The sequence below is a fragment of the Myzus persicae genome, unplaced genomic scaffold, assembly GCF_001856785.1.
Source record: "Myzus persicae strain clone G006 unplaced genomic scaffold, MPER_G0061.0, whole genome shotgun sequence".
Taxonomy (NCBI): Eukaryota; Metazoa; Arthropoda; class Insecta; order Hemiptera; family Aphididae; genus Myzus; species Myzus persicae.
Genome location: NW_019104197.1, coordinates 21,308 through 37,692, shown reverse-complemented (window position 1 = coordinate 37,692; position 16,385 = coordinate 21,308). Strand labels below are relative to the sequence as shown.

Genomic DNA, 16,385 nt, shown 5'->3' with positions numbered 1-16,385 from the left:
TTAATGTAATATACCTAGTAGGTGAAACTTGTTTTTTTCAAGACAGTGGCATATCATAAATATTATTAATTAATACAACAACAACATAGTATGTTATTGATATTAATTTAAAAATCAATACCGATGTAGGTACCGTATACTACTATAATAGTGATGACTGATAAGCATGTAAATGTTCGTGATAAAATAATTCAGTGCTATACATAGATAACCCAACTAAATCAAATATTCTACTAGAAACTATCCGAAACGTTTAAAATAAAGAATTCTAAATGCTCCAAAAAATAATAAGTAATAACAGACACACACAAAAAAATTAATTTAAAAAAAGAAACACTCAGTGTTGTAAGACAGAAACATTTATAACTCCACTCAAAATTAAAAATAAATAATATATAGCTATACCTATAAGTCTTGTATTAAACAAAAAAATACTTTAAAGTAATACGTAATGACTATCATTCATATCTGATGAAAGAAAATATCTTTGTGTGTTGTATAATATACAGTATATTGGTACATTGTACGGTTTCGTATTTATTAAGTTTAAACTAAATACATACTATTTATTTTTGTAACTTGTACAGGTACACAAAAATTATATACATGCTTTTGGCAGTTAGGTTAGTAAGGTAACATTTATGATTGTTTTCCCCATTATTTGATAGGTACCAAAATAATTTCTATTTAAATGTTATAATTAAAATAATTTTAATTTTAACTACTAAAAATGTATATACTGCTTATGTATTTTAGTATTTAACAAGATATGTACTTATGTATTTTGTGTAGGAATAGCTACTTAAAAGTTAAAACACACCTAATCGTATTTTATTGTTTTCAATACTCCCATGCACCCGTAACCACTAACCTGTAGAGTATAGACTGTAAAGTGTAGACAGTAGTAGTGAAGTAGGTGCAGTAAATTACAACTATAAAAGAAATATTAAAACTGTATAAACAAAAGTGCATAATATTTGAACAAATTGTCTTTTTTCGACGTTAAGTACCATTATTCACTAACACATTTTATTCACATTTTATTCACAATTATATGTTTATTACAATATCACCACTCACCAGTCACTAAAATATACATTCAAAAATATTATATGGCACTAGGTGAATCCATAATAGTTGTCTAAGTGTATTACAATGGCAGTCAATTTAATCGCTTGATATAACAAAGTGTAAATTAAAATTCCAAACCAACGTAGGTAACATCTAAAATTTTTCTGTACAAAAACATTTAGACCAGACTCAACTGGAATAGGTAGTTGAACAAATTTTTTTAGTTAATTTCTGATCTAATACCAGACGTGACACTATTTACTACATTGTAGAAAGTTAAGACTGCGTTTTTATGGACATATTATATCATTAGTATAATACATTATGTATATTACATATAACAAATAAACCTTGGAACATATTGCTTATTATAATACATGAATAAATCACATAATATATTATGTGTAAATATATGCATTTCTACTTTGCACACTGTTGTAATCGTCGTTGAGTAGGTATCATATCAAGATATGCACCCATTGTACCTATACCTATATATATATATTATATTACATATTATCCCACATATTTAAATACAGATTTGAAAATAATAAAGTATGCTTGTTTTTAAATTTTTTTAAATTGTATATACATCTAATAGTATCAAAATAAAAATGATCATAGGTTAAAATAACTATATTACGCATATTAAACGTATATTATAGACGTAAATGGTAAATGCATATAATGTACTTTATAGGTAGGTAGGTGGTACTATGTGGTATGTAGTATGTGTAGCATACATAATGTATACATGTATTTTATCACATAATATAAAGTAAGTTGGTACTATTTTTATTTTGTATACTATGTCATGATTGCATACATGAAATCAAAATGTACATGATACATAGGTAAGCAGTTAAAGCATGACTTTCCACTTGAAAAACCAAAATATATATATAATATATATGAGTACAAATTAAATGGTACATATGTTTTTTTCAACAGAGTGATAAAATTGAAAATATTAATTTCTACACCCGATTAGTTTAATTTCATTCCATTATTATTCAGACTTAAGGTTTATTTGTTTTAGTGTGCTAAATTATAATTAAAGAATGATAATGATTCTGTTACAATATTAGGCATTAAATAATTAAGCACACAAAAACAAATCAGACACCAAATTTTAAACACAATAATATTATGAGTTGTCACTCCTAAGTCTTAAGTCTGAATAAGAAAGGAAAGTTGTCTAATGTATAAATGAATTAACATTTTCAATTTGAACACGATGTAGGAACTAACATCTAATTTTTACTCGTATGGGAGAAGTTACGCTTTATACATAGGTAATATCATGTATGGTTATATCCTTTATTTCCGATGTCCCGTGTAAGAACTTACCATTCAAAAAGAATTCTCTGCTACAAATATTTTTAAATAACGCTTTGATGGGGCATAGTTATCAGTGTAAGTTTTTACTACGCATATATGAATAATTAATTGTGAACTGTTGAAAAGACGATTTTAAAGGATTTTATATAGGCAATTTAAATAACTTTTACAACAATCCAACTTATCGTAAACTATAAAATATAATATAAATACATTCAAAATGATTATTTATGATATTACAAGCTATACATACATTTATTACAAGAACCTGTTAGTATTACCGAAAAAGTTTTTATATAACCCCCTCCTCAAAAAGAATATTCTGGATACGCCACTGGGTGTTTATATATTGTTCTATATAAAGCCGGGTGCACAGCTAAGTCATCTGTGGACTGTGTGTTGTGTGGCTTTTATTTGGCAGTAGTAATCATAATATGGTATCATTATTGACATTCACTAACCATAAGGCTTAAAGCAGGAAAAAATTCCAGGGGAACTAATGTCTCCATGTAGTTTTAAGCGTTCCATACATAATTGTATGTATTGTAAGTCTAATGTTCCCAGTTATGTAATGTAATGTATAAAATATAGTGACTGTGTAAGCATACTCATTCGAATTTCAACCCTGAATAATATTAATTCTAATATGTAAAGGGGAAGCATTTTAACCACTGACTAACCATGATCGAACAGGAAATGTCCAGAGTTGGGTCGAGCTTAACTTTTGAACTCGGAAGGACACAACATAACAGACGAACCCGGCTTTATTGTGTTACCAATATGGAGTTACTAATAGTTTATCCATGAGGGCAAATATTAAAGATACCCAAGACCTATCCTCCCACACATAAAATGGAAACCTTCCTATGTATAACATTTTTTTTTAATGATATAAAATGAGTATTAATGTTATTTTACATTATCGAGCTTTAAATTTTAATGTAGTCTACTAATACCAGTAATACTTATTCTTAAGTCTATAAATACAAATATACAATATCATAATATTATCTAATATCTACCTCACCTATCTTCCCAGTACCTCTATAGGTAAATACAGGATTGAATACAATATAATACAGCATTAGTCATTACATTAGGTAGTAATGTAGTACGTTACATTGTTAACTATGTGCTGACTTCTAGAATGAATCAGTAAAATATTGATACATTGTCTAATGCTAATTCATCACAGTTAATTAAAATCAAGTACATTTAAATGTTTAATAATGCTAGTTAAGTATAAAAATATTTTTACACCCTAACAAAATTACCCACCCCAGTAAAATTATTAAACACCCAAGCAAATATGCGCTCACTGTTCGTTAACATTCAAGTCTCGAGAGTCAGCTAGTCAAGAGACAAAACCTAGTGCGTAATTTATTATGGCGTAGCGGTATATCCATAGAGTAAGTATCTATATATATCTACAAATATCCCACATGAGTATAGAATAAACTATTAATAAATTATTCTATATACCTATCTGTGGAATCCATTATATTTCATATTATAATCTGTGGTATATCCTAATTCTTAATTCGTGCCTCGTGTTGGTGACCGGTGATAAGAGCAAACATACTTCAATGTACGGCACGATTTAAGATAGTACTATCTTAAATCGTGATGTACGGTCACTGGTCAGACGGTCTTAGAATAATAGTTTTAATCATAGACCTATTAACCACGAATTAAGTTATCTTAATTCGGTCTCATGAACATTTATAGAGTACTAACCTAACCTATAATGTTCATGTTCGTGCAATTAACTAAAGTTAATAGGCTATGGTTTTAATCATGAATTAAAAATGTTATCACTTATCATTTCAAAACAGTTGTCCATCTTATCATTTTCGCAGGTAGGTATTTAAAATTTTTTTTTTTATTGCAGGTTTGAATGTTTAATAATTTTACATTTAATATTTTAATATCTCAAATAATAATCAAATTAATTATAGAAATAAGCAGAATGAGAATACCTAATTACCACATATGAAATCTATTTAAAAATCGGAATTTGGAATTAAGGCTTGTTGTAAGTCTTTTTGTATTTAGTATATTATATTAAGTTTTTATATTTATTAGAATTTATACTTCTGTAGGTATATTATATATTATATATTACATATCTGTACATCTATTATCCCTGTAGAAAAATGCTGGATCAACTTAAAAAATGATAATATGTCTCAATTTCTTTATTGTTTTCCATTTATTTTTTTATATCTATGTACAAAATAAAATAAAATAACTTAAACATAAATATGATTGTATGTTTGTTAGTACCTACTCGCTTGTCATCAATTTCGCACGCAAATTCCATAAGACTCAGGGAGTGTTTATAGCTTTGTTTTTCAACCTGTATAGGTTGCCATAGGATGCCTTACTCCAGTGATGTATATAGAAATTATTTTTTCTATGGCCCAATTTACCACAATCATTTATCAGTCAAGCATAACACTAACATAACCATAACTATACATGTTTTAGAGAGCTGGGTGGTTATAATTATGACATGAACAATACAAATAGAGATTTCAAAATTGTATTTTATAAATATCATGTAGAATTAATTTTTATAAATTAAAAAAAAAAATATGTCATCCATGCTTAATGATATAATATCATATCGTCATCCAAGGTTCTGATAATCTAACATTTCCTTGTTGATTTCTCAAAAACTTTTCAATCAACTTCTAATATTGAATTTAGTAGGCTATCAAAAAAACAAAAAATTTTAGGTAAGACATGAAAAGTGTGTAAGGGGCATGGGGTATGGTTAAGTAGTATAGTACATAGGTACAAATGTACAATAGTTACATAAAGCAATATGAACACAATGTATTGAACATTTGATCGCCACTTTATACGCCACTGGCTCATGCGGGAATTTTATTCTAGTTCATTAAAATCAAATAAACTTTTTGTCTATATTTAGTGTTTTTAAATGTTTTATTTAGTCTTGTGATATTACTTTATACTGTGTACACTACATATTATCATGTGAAATAAATATTGAGTATTATTTATTCAATTAATTACTTTTTATCAATAATTAATTTAGTAAAATATTTAATATACTTAAATGGTTCATGCATTCTGTAAAATAATAATTGTCTTAAATCATTAATAATGATTTTTTATTTTAGGTAAATTGGGAATACTGAAATGCACTCAAAAGGAGAGTCCAGTCAAGCAAAGGATGACATTGATTTACTAGACGAATTACTAAACAAAACTAACTGTGCCCACCTACATTACAAAGTCCAAGACTGTATAGCTAAAACAAAAGACTGGAGAAAGTGTCAAGCAGAAGTAAAAGAATTTAAACTGTGTATTGAGAAAAATCAAAAACTTGCAAACAAAGACAATGTTTGATATTTCCAATCATGAGTTCATTACTCCATTTGTTGTTGGTGTTTTGGTTGGCACGGGAGTTTCATATGGATATCGCAACATTCGACCACTACTCTCTGGATCATTAAATGCACTTTCTGTAAATAATAAACTTGTACTAGTGGTCAGAAATGATTTGGGAATGACTAAGGGTAAAATAGCAGCACAGTGTTCCCATGCTTCTGTTGAATGTTATAAAGCGGCAATGCAACACAAACCTCAAATGGCAAAAATGTGGCAAATGACTGGACAAAGAAAGATTGTAGTTAGTATTGGCACTGGTGAAAAAGGTCTTCAAGAATTGTCAAAGGTTGCGAAATCCCACAAAGTGCTTTCTTGCATTATATATGACGCTGGAGCAACTCAAGTCAAAGCGGGAACACCTACTGTAATAGGTATTGGTCCAGCTAACTCTGATGTTATTGACCAAATCACTGGTCACTTAAAACTAATTTAAGTTGTAGAACTTCAATATAGCATTTTATTTTAAAAGTATTGATTTGCTTATTATTAAATTACCTATGAATGTAATTTTTCATATATATTTTTGTCATTAGGTACATTAGAAACACAGTGTAATACTTTTTTAGTTGGTAGAAATATTTAATATAATATGTCTTATAATTTAATGACTGATATCTGCATTTTAAAATCTAATCAAATTAATTTAAATATGATATTATTATTATAGTAAAATGTTATCATTCAAAATGTACTATAAAACATCATTTCTCAACGTTTTTAGTGTCGCGACCCCTCCCCCCCTCTCCATCTATATTAGGTAAAAATTTGAACAGTAAAAATATCCTATCATTAACCAAACGAAATATAACATTTTAAATATCAATTTATAAATACCATATCTATGTATATCCTTGTCGGGATAATATAATAATTATTATTTTAATTTTTGTTTTTCAATAAAAAGTCTTAAATATTTTAATAAAATTTTTGTAAAACAGCGTTTTATTATTTTTGACATATGCGACCCCAAGTCAAGGCGTTTGCATACCCCCCTGGGGGTCGCGACCCTCTAGTTAAGAAACGCTGCTGTAAAATATTATTAAGAACTATAAGTTTCATATTTGTCCAAACATGTTCAAAACTTCCTTTTAGGCTTCAAGCAGTCTACAGCAGTGCTTCTCAAACTTTTTTTTGTCAAGGGATACCCTAAATTTAATATAAACCTATCAAGGCCTTCCCCTAAGTTCTAGAATTATTTTTTTGTCTGTAAAATTACTAATAATTAACCTAAAAAAAAAAAGACTTGTTGAAGAATAAGTTGCTGCAGTAAGCTAACAGCATGTGGTGGGCCCGGAAGCTATAAAATTAGATTCTTTTTATTATCAAAACTGTTAAATTAACAGGGAATTACTTTTTCTTCACTATATGTACCTATAGTAATATAAAGTTGATCAAGTCTTTAGTGAAATAAACTTCATTGATTTAATAATAATAATTTTACTATTATTAAACAACTGATCATTTAGTTTTGATAGCCAAAAATAATAATGGTTTATTTTGTAAGCGCCTGGTCTTAAGCAATTAATAAAAATAAAATTAATATATCTGAATATTTCAGATCCCTCAATAATATTTTCCTGCCCTCGCAGTTCCCAGCTTGAGAAGCACTGGCGTACAGAGTAGTGCTGACATACAGTTGTAGAATTATCTACAACCATGTCATCTATTTTATTACACACCAATTATTACATTCGCCTAAACCTTTCATAGTTACACCAAATTAATTTATAAATCTATGTGTTTTTTATTTTGTATCACAATGATGGACGGATAAGCTTCATAAAACTTTATCTTAATTTACAATTCTTCGTAAGTAAAAAATGTTTGAATAAACTTGATATTGCAGTTTATCAACATTTTGGTACAGAATTGGCCTCGTTAAATCCAGTTACAGTTATTTAGAACAAATGTTAAAATAAAATATAATTATAATATTATGTACAGACATACAATAGTAGGTTTACAAAGTATGTTTTCAATCCAAATTATTAATTGACACAGGAATAAATTTAAAACTAATAAAAATACCATAGAACCCATTTAAAAATAAATGTAATTACTAAGTACCTACCTATTAAATAATAACTTGTACTTAATAACTTTTTTTTCTGAATTTAGACATTAATTATATAGGATCTTATTTGAATAAATAATTTGTGAATAACATGATCCTTATTAATATGACTACCTACCTAGCAATTTAATATTTTGAACTGAATCATATTTAAGTTCTTTGAATGGTTACCTACTACCTACACTACGAACATTGCACCTTGCCACCATATGGCAGTGGCAAATTATGGTGTGTCCCCATTGTTCCATCTAGTTCAACCACTAAATATCTCAGTCCGAAAAACGGTTTTCTATGATTTGAAAAATGTAATTCCTTTGGTTCAGGCATAAACAGTATAATTAAAGTTTTTTTGTATAGCAACACTTATTTTTGTCAGCCAATATGGATCAATAATTTTTTTCTAAGTCATTTTGGAAATTTTAAAATAATTTGATTTTCTAAAATTATATAACACTTGAATTGAGAGGATTTTTTTCATTGATTAGGAAATCTTTATTATGAAATAAAATGTAAATTATTATTATAATTTTTATGGTGTAATAAAATATTTAACATTGTTATTTTTTTGAACACACTTCAAGTCGTGGAGTTTTTTCTTTATGCGTAGCAGCCAAAATTTGTTCTTTAAGCTTTTGTTAATCAAAAAAATCGAATTATTTTCAAATTTAAAAACAGATTTTGATATTGGTTATTTTCTATTGTCCATACTCTATTACTATTTTCAAATAAGTGTCATCATTGTGACATTGTGCTATTGATATGGAAATAAATAAGTAATTAAACATTAAAGTATAAATAAGTATTAAATTTGATGGATAAAATTAGAAATGCGTGTTAGGTAATTACATTTGAAACCGCCGCGGCCACCCCCTCCGTGACTGTGGCCATCTCCTCCTTGACGGTGGCCATGGTTGTGTCGTCGGTCTTCTCTTTTATTTGAGGTTTCGGTAAAGGTGAAGGTGGTAGCGGTGGCAGTGGCGGTGGCGGCGGCAAACTTAACCGGGCTACAATATTAAAACTATAATTATAATAAAAATTTAAAAATTATAACAAAAATTGGTCGTGGTACACACACTCATCGGGACAATGGCGGGCCACATTGCCCGGCTGTCGACACCGAAAACACCCTGAAACATAAAATAAATATATGTCATCAATAGTTCTTAGCCGAAATTTGTATTTGGTAAAAATCTACTCACTTCGCTTCCTTCCTCCACCGGAACCTCCTCAGGAGGAGTAAACAGGTGCATAGAACACCTTTACACCATGCCCGTAAAAATGAAAATGCTGTGTTAATTTCATTCTACAACACAAAAAAAAATGTAAATAAAATATATTATTTTTGCTGGTAATCCTATTGCCGCACCTTGTCGGATTGATTTCATAAACACTTAGGTATATGACATTTCACGAACTGATGTTCAACAATGTTCATATCGGTTACCACAGACAAATTTTTACCTATACCAATTTTATAAAATTACAAATAATTATGAATTTACGAAAAAATCATTTGTAACCTAATCATTTGTATATACATAAGTAAATTTAACAATAAAAAAATTTTCCACACACACTACTCTAGTACTCTATAGCCATGTAACATGCTAGACTAAACATAACGGAATACGATTTAGGTACATTGATCCAAATGCACACGTGCCGCGAGTATGAGCTTCCGGCTATACGACATTTCACGAATAGGTTTTTAAATATCGATTTTGGTTACCACAGACATACTTTTAGTTATACAAATTTTATAAAATTACAAATAATTATGAATTTATGAAAAAAAAACGAAACACGTGGTCTGTAGTAACCATAGACAATATACATTAGTGACATAATAATTTGTAGTAAATAAAATAATTGCAAGGAATGTTTTTCAAAAAATGGTTTAAATATTAAAATATATTAAGTAAAAATCATGTAACAAAAATAAAAACAAAAAACACGAAAGTCAAGGCGAGTATCAAAGTACCTTATAACCCAATATTTAATAAATAATCACAAAGTTTACTTACGCTGTATTCTCCTTGTTCTGGTTGAGAAATGAAATGAGTCTATATACGTCGGTTGCAGACGTTGCAGTGCCAGTTGCCAAAATCTTATTTCCATCACTCCACTTTATCGGGTGACGGGTACCTACGATACCGGACATATGGATAATTACGCGATTAGGGAAAAGATGCGTGTGACAGAGATCGATATAGTGGATACAGCAGACAGAGACCGTAACGTGAAACGAGCCTTTGATAATATTATTACATACAGAGATTATTACAGTGGCGAATTACACATCGTTCCCTCAAATAATACGCTATGATAGACACTATGACATTTGTACGCAGACATCATGTTCACCTTCAACAATCCTGTGAACAATATGGTATCTAAAAAAAAAAAGCTTCAGGTATGACACGACGATGTACACAAACTGTTGAACCTCTTGCACCGATAGCTGAGTGACCGAGCTCGAACCTTAATAGATTTCAACTAAAGCATCTATCCACTAAGTACTAATTTCACTTACTATTGAGCCCTACCTGATTTGTTGTAGTGCTAATAGTACCTACTACCTACGCAGCTAACTTGAATGTTAAACGATTTTCACTTGATATGACGCCGTGACGGACTTGCTAGACATTCCAACACAAAGTTCGAATTTACATTTTTTTGCATACGAAAAAGCACCGGACATGCGACGGGGAACCGTATTATTCAATTGCCGATTTTCGTGGGTGAAGTGATATTTCTAGACACCGAAACAGGAATTTCAAACATTCCCGCGCTCGAAACGAGACCTCCAAGACTTATCAAAAATCGTTATCACCTCCTACATTTTTGTTTTTTAACTACCCATGACGTCAACTTACAAGAGTGACTTCTATAAGTAATCTCAACGACATTGTCGTCTGCATCACCGAGTCTCACAAGCCCCTGACTTTCACAACAGCGAGTTTCAGAGGTAGCTAATTAAAGTACAAATAATTATAAAACTTGATGGATAAAATTGTATTGCCATGGAGACTAAAGAGTCAAATTTAATAATTATTAATGTCTTAACTCTGAATTACTTATTTATTTTCATATAAATAGCACAATGATAACACTTATCTATTGAAAATATTATAAACTATAAAGTTTATGGAAAGTTTTAAAACAAAGTTAATAGGTTAATGAGTACAGAGTTGTAGTACTGATACAGATATTAATCTTATACAAGTAGGTGCTACTTATTTGTTATCATTTTCAGGCATTTTTAAAACATCATTGGTAAGCCGTAAACTCATAAGTTTTCTTTTAAATTTATAATTTTATTTGTTTTTGGTTAAATTTCAGTTTTTTACAATTAATGTCATTATTCCAATGTTCATTAAAATTTTATCTACTTTACCAAGAGCAATAATTAAGAACTCTTCATTTCTATGTAAGCAATTTTATTATATATATATATATATAAGTAGGTGATAATTAAACATGCTTAATGTTTATATTTGTTTAGTACAAAGGCCTTTAACCACAATGCATAGCAACATCATTTCTAAAGAGTTCGGAAAATTTAAAGTACAAGTGCTTCCAGCATTATCCGACAATTTTATGTACTTGTTGATTGATAATAGCACAAAAGAAGCAGCCATTGTTGATCCTGTAGCACCTGATGTGGTTTGGGACGCAGTCCGTAAAGAAAATGTTAAATTAACAACTGTACTCACAACACACCACCATTGGTAATGTACCTGAAAAGAGCTGTTATTATTACACTTTTCTAAATATTGTATATGGTATTTAACTAAAATGAAAAGTTTTTCTTAAATGTTTTTGGTTACTCATGAATTGATAAATGAAAAATAAAAATTACAAAAATATTGTATTATTTGTTTTAGATACCTATACAAATTTAAAGCTTCAAATTGTTTATATGCTTTGGATGTTTTTGTACTTTTAAATTATTGACCTTCAACTAAAATATTATATAAGTTTATGGTTGTGATAAAATTTAACAAATGTGATCAATAATTTTAAGTTAAGGTGATTTTTAATAGCCCCAATTCGGCTGTTTGCCAAAATATATTGTTTAAATTTAAGTACAAAATTCATTGTTCATTTTTCATAGCAATAATATGATTCAATGAGTTTAATTTACAATGATTTATGAATGGCAACTTAGTACAATTTTAATTTGAAATGTTATTAGGGATCACGCTGGTGGCAACAAAGAACTTATTAACGGCAATACCAATGATCAATTGACTGTTATTGGAGGCGACGACCGAATTGATGGTCTTACAGTTATGATTGATACACACGGAATAGATCTTCAATTGGGATCATTAAATATTAAATGTTTGCGCACACCTTGTCACACCACTGGGCATGTTTGCTATTATGTTAATGAAGGACAAGATGGTGTTGTTTTTACAGGTTATTTATATTATATGATTGCATGTATGATTTTCAAAATTTTAAACCCAAACCAAAGAGCTTAAAATACCTTTTTTTTAAATTGTGTATTTAGGTTGTAACAACCTGTTGTCTTTCATAAATAATGAAAAATTTAATTTCATTATTTCGTTTTTATTTATAAGTATAATTATTTTTGTAATCACTGGTTTAGTCCTCAGTCTGGTGAAACACTGAAACTTGTGGCTAATTACCTAATTCATGTCTCAAATTAATACTAATATTTCTGAATTTATCAATAAGTACTAATGCAATATATTTTTTTATTCAATTTTTATACATTTTGTTATATTAGTACTTTTTTATTTAAAAAATAATAAGAATCAAATTGAATTATTGACCAAGTAGTTTGATAAAGAAAAAGTTAGTTGTTATAAGTGATTGTTGGCTATAAGTATGACTCCTTAATTTAATCAAATTTTTTTAGGAGATACTCTATTCTTAGGAGGTTGTGGTAGATTTTTCGAAGGTACTGCAACACAAATGTATGAGGCGTTAATCAAAATATTATCACAGTTACCTGACAGCACTGTAAGAAAAAATATTAATATCATTGTCCATTGAATGTATTACAATACTTAGATATTATTTCAGGCTGTGTTTTGTGGACATGAATATGCCATTCAAAATTTGAAGTTTGGTCTTCATGTTGAACCATCCAATCAACATATATTGAATAAATTGAAGGATATTGAAACCAAAAGAAAATTAAAAGAGCCAAGTGTTCCATCAACTATTGGTAAAAATCAGTTTTTAAATGTAAAAAATTATCTCATTATGGTGTTTTTTTTTTGTATTTAGGATTAGAAAAGCTTATTAATCCATTCATGAGGGTAGAGAATGAATCAGTTCAAAAAGTTACTCAAACAATCGGTGATCCAATTGAAACAATGAAAATGTTGAGGGACTTAAAAAATAACTTATGAAAAATAATACTCATTTTATTGCAATAATACATTTTTATACACTTGAATAGAAATTGTTCGTTAATAATACATAGGATACATACATTGAAATTTGAACACACAATTTAAATCATAGATAATTAAATCAAATTTTATTGTGAAGATGAGAAATTAGATGTTTGTACTGCGTTTATAGATTTATTAAGTGTGTACTCTTCCATGTCTGCAGCATATTTTTCCTTAGATTTCTCGTACATATCATAATAAATCTAAAAAATAAATAATTTTCAAATTTAGATCATAATATTTATACCATGTATGTAATTATTATTACTCTGGTATTATTATTCAAATACTCTTTGTTCATTATAAAATTCTAATCAATAAAAATAAATATTTAACACATACAATATGGTGGACAATTTTTTAGTTTAATTTAATTTAAGGAAAAATATGAAAACATGATATTCACCATAAAGTTATACACAGTAATAAATATGATTTGGAAGTTGAGGTGTGAATACAATTTTTTAAAAATGCTAAAATATTTGAAATAATATGTAGATACCAAAAGTTAACAATCTGATTTTTAATATTTTCAAATACTTAAAATTAGATATATTTTATTAAAATTTAAAAATATTATTCTTTAATACTAAGATTACTAATTAAAATATCTAATAATATATATATATATATTGAACAAAATATATCCCCAAATTACTAAATGGTTACAATTATTGTTATAGATATTTACATGGAAATAATTTAAAAAATAATCCCATATTTTATTTTTAAAATTGTATAGCTTATACGGAATGTAACAAAATACACAACAAAATAACAAAAAAATTATACAAAACAACACAATGTAAATATGACACAACAATTTAGAATTCAAGTTGATATTATTATTGTTATTACAAAATAAATTTATATTTTACATTGATTGTAATAAGATTTTCCAGAAAAAATGTGCAAATAATGAAATATGTTGACGCCAAGGAGCCATTTGATGCTGCCACAGGTTTTGTGGCCAGTTTTGGGAGATATCGAGAATTAAATGAAAAACATTTGAGCGGTATGAGATTTAAATCAGCGAAACATTAGCCAATCTTATCAATATTAACTTCGATATTCTCCCACTTGGTGTACAGTTGAGGACTTTTGTACTTGCTGTCGATGAGTACCGTGTCAATGTTTGTACTTCTAAGCCTTGGTTATAAACTACTAACAGCTAAACTGTTTATAGTATTGTAAAATAAAAAAGTACAAACTTAATTTTTTTGTAAAAATATAGTATTTAAGGATTAATTTACAAATAACATTTATTAACCTATACATTGACTAGGTGTTGGTGGGATGATCAACATTCTGTTTTAAAATAATCACCGGTCAACATTATAAGAAATGTGATTTTTTTTAAATATTCCTGTATACAATTTAACTATTTTACTTAATACGTATTGCCTTATTGCCTTATTGCTTATCAGGTTATGAAAGTTAATTTAAGCTGCCTAGATACACAAAACCAATTAAATAGTTATTTTTGAAATAATATAAAGAAAATAATTCAAAATCAAAATGTTAAAGCTGCATAAGACACAAAAACTACACAAAATTGCTTCATTAAATCAAAATTTCTTCTAGGTATTTATAACGTGTAATTATAACAGTTAATCAGAGTGCTAAAATATCCAAAATATAATAGTATATAATATTAACAAATATTTCAAAATTATAAAATTGTTTTCACATACTTTTTTCTCATCATGTTCCATAGTATTCCAAGTAATGGCTAGTCGTTTTGTAAGATCTTGTTTTGTCGGTTCCCCTTCACCTGCCGCAATGATTTTATCAAGTACAATTGGCCTTTGTTCTTGACAAAACCTAAAAAATGGATTTGCAGGTCTTTTTGGCAAATTAGGATCTTTTTTTTCTGTAGATTTTATGTTAAAATTTTTTTTTCCGTTAGGTGTTTCAACAGCTCCCTGATTCTTTATAAATAAATAGATAATAATATTAATAATAATAAAAATATACTATAAACATTTTTTTAAACAGTATTACTTTTAAATTAACTGGTTCAGGTAAAGGCAGATCAGTTCCTAAATCTATTTTCAATTCGGCTTCTCTCCAGTTGTCTTTGTGCGTGTCCAATCGATCCATAATAAACCTGAAGACATATCAGTTAGATTTAATTGAGTCTTTACGACAGAATATAAACACATACTTTCGCTCCAATCGGACCCGTCTCAACTGTCTGGCTACTTGATGTATCCTGTGAACTAGACGTTCGTTGTCCTTAAACACATAGATTACATACATAATCAATCAACAAATAAAAGAAAGAGTACTGAAGCAGAATCGTATATAAAAAGTTTACACCCTGGTATCGCAAGTGGCAGAAATCAGTTTTCAACCCTAAGAGATTAAACCACATAAACATTTTACCTGCTGTATGATTTCGCATCGTTCCCAGAGAGCCAAAAAATGCTGCTTGTACAACTTTTTCTTTGTTGTGTGGCGACCATTCACGTTCACATCTGTAGGGGTCGACAGTGCCGGTGTTGCTAAAGTAACCGTGGCCGAAGTCTCCTGGTCAGAGTTTTCCATCGATAATAATTATCGTGTCATTACACCAGTAACAGTAAATATCAAGCTGTTATACAACTAGGTATCTAGGTAGTAAGGTACAGTTTACAACAAACAAAGGTGATGGAAATTAATTAAAATAATATAATTCGGGCACTTTCGCCAATACTCAAATGTCAATTGACTATTGACTATTTAATTAATAATTTAAGATTTAACGATCTACAGCACTAAACGGACGCCGTCGGCCCTCGGCGATCAACAGCAACGAGAAGACACCAAGAACCGGCCTCCGAAACAAACCACCGTGTTATCAATCCAATGTCGGGTGATAAGTGATAACACAGCTGAATTTTCACACGCATCTATGGCAATATTTCACGCGCATAATAACGATTACGCGACTCAAACACGAAATTCGTGGGCCCGTGCTCGTGGTAAGTTGAACACGTCGTCCGTGTCACCGTTCTATATATTATTTTTCGTGCGGTTACGTTTTAAGAAACACTGATCGG

The 16,385-nt window shown here is 28.9% G+C and overlaps 3 protein-coding genes and 1 long non-coding RNA gene across 9 annotated transcripts; 2 read left to right on the top strand and 2 right to left on the bottom strand.

Annotated features, from left to right (window-relative positions):
* Window positions 1-4,278: 4,278 nt before the first annotated feature.
* Window positions 4,279-6,536, top strand: LOC111039847 (peptidyl-tRNA hydrolase 2, mitochondrial-like). Its single transcript, XM_022323498.1, has 2 exons — window positions 4,279-4,447; window positions 5,562-6,536. Exon 2 carries the CDS (start codon window positions 5,783-5,785, stop codon window positions 6,263-6,265), a length of 483 nt encoding a protein of 160 aa, XP_022179190.1. The 5' UTR covers window positions 4,279-4,447; window positions 5,562-5,782; the 3' UTR covers window positions 6,266-6,536.
* Window positions 6,537-8,379: 1,843 nt separating this feature from the next.
* LOC111039849 lies at window positions 8,380-10,647 on the bottom strand. Of its 2 annotated transcripts, XR_002605141.1 has the most exons (5): window positions 9,931-10,647; window positions 9,106-9,209; window positions 8,980-9,033; window positions 8,753-8,910; window positions 8,380-8,657 (listed from the first exon to the last, which is right to left on the bottom strand). It is a non-coding gene; the product is annotated as an uncharacterized LOC111039849 (long non-coding RNA). The 2 variants fall into 2 exon arrangements; XR_002605140.1 differs by lacking the exon at window positions 8,380-8,657 and having other exon boundaries at window positions 8,697-8,910.
* Window positions 10,648-10,763: 116 nt separating this feature from the next.
* LOC111039845 (hydroxyacylglutathione hydrolase, mitochondrial) lies at window positions 10,764-13,788 on the top strand. 4 transcript variants are annotated; one of them, XM_022323493.1, is made up of 7 exons: window positions 10,764-10,874; window positions 11,249-11,336; window positions 11,412-11,637; window positions 12,105-12,331; window positions 12,798-12,901; window positions 12,965-13,109; window positions 13,172-13,788. In XM_022323493.1, exons 2-7 carry the CDS (start codon window positions 11,276-11,278, stop codon window positions 13,294-13,296), a joined length of 888 nt encoding a protein of 295 aa, XP_022179185.1. In that variant the 5' UTR covers window positions 10,764-10,874; window positions 11,249-11,275; the 3' UTR covers window positions 13,297-13,788. The 4 variants fall into 4 exon arrangements, with proteins under 4 accessions (XP_022179185.1, XP_022179187.1, XP_022179186.1 ...); XM_022323494.1 differs by lacking the exon at window positions 10,764-10,874 and adding an exon at window positions 11,003-11,131; XM_022323492.1 differs by lacking the exon at window positions 10,764-10,874 and adding an exon at window positions 11,003-11,182.
* LOC111039846 (non-histone protein 10) lies at window positions 13,291-16,314 on the bottom strand. 2 transcript variants are annotated; one of them, XM_022323496.1, is made up of 5 exons: window positions 15,730-16,297; window positions 15,509-15,579; window positions 15,346-15,451; window positions 15,036-15,272; window positions 13,291-13,544 (listed from the first exon to the last, which is right to left on the bottom strand). In XM_022323496.1, the coding sequence occupies exons 1-5, from the start codon at window positions 15,889-15,891 to the stop codon at window positions 13,428-13,430; spliced, it is 693 nt and encodes a 230-aa protein (XP_022179188.1). In that variant the 5' UTR covers window positions 15,892-16,297; the 3' UTR covers window positions 13,291-13,427. The 2 variants fall into 2 exon arrangements, with proteins under 2 accessions (XP_022179188.1, XP_022179189.1); XM_022323497.1 differs by lacking the exon at window positions 13,291-13,544 and adding an exon at window positions 14,005-14,517 and having other exon boundaries at window positions 15,730-16,314.
* Window positions 16,315-16,385: the final 71 nt, after the last annotated feature.

What these genes read in the sequence shown, in the direction of transcription:
- LOC111039847 (XM_022323498.1), top strand. Translation starts at nt 5,783, where the DNA reads ATGTTTGATATTTCCAATCATGAGTTCATTACTCCATTTGTTGTTGGT.
- LOC111039846 (XM_022323496.1), bottom strand. Translation starts at nt 15,891, where the DNA reads ATGGAAAACTCTGACCAGGAGACTTCGGCCACGGTTACTTTAGCAACA. An exon ending in GATGCGAAATCATACAGCAG is followed by an intron (nt 15,580 to 15,729) that starts GTAAAATGTTTA and finishes TATGTGTTTAAG; the next exon opens with GACAACGAACGTCTAGTTCA. An exon ending in CTGAACCAGTTAATTTAAAA is followed by an intron (nt 15,273 to 15,345) that starts GTAATACTGTTT and finishes TTATTTATAAAG; the next exon opens with AATCAGGGAGCTGTTGAAAC.
- LOC111039845 (XM_022323493.1), top strand. Translation starts at nt 11,276, where the DNA reads ATGTTCATTAAAATTTTATCTACTTTACCAAGAGCAATAATTAAGAAC. An exon ending in CTCACAACACACCACCATTG is followed by an intron (nt 11,638 to 12,104) that starts GTAATGTACCTG and finishes AAATGTTATTAG; the next exon opens with GGATCACGCTGGTGGCAACA. An exon ending in CACAGTTACCTGACAGCACT is followed by an intron (nt 12,902 to 12,964) that starts GTAAGAAAAAAT and finishes ATATTATTTCAG; the next exon opens with GCTGTGTTTTGTGGACATGA.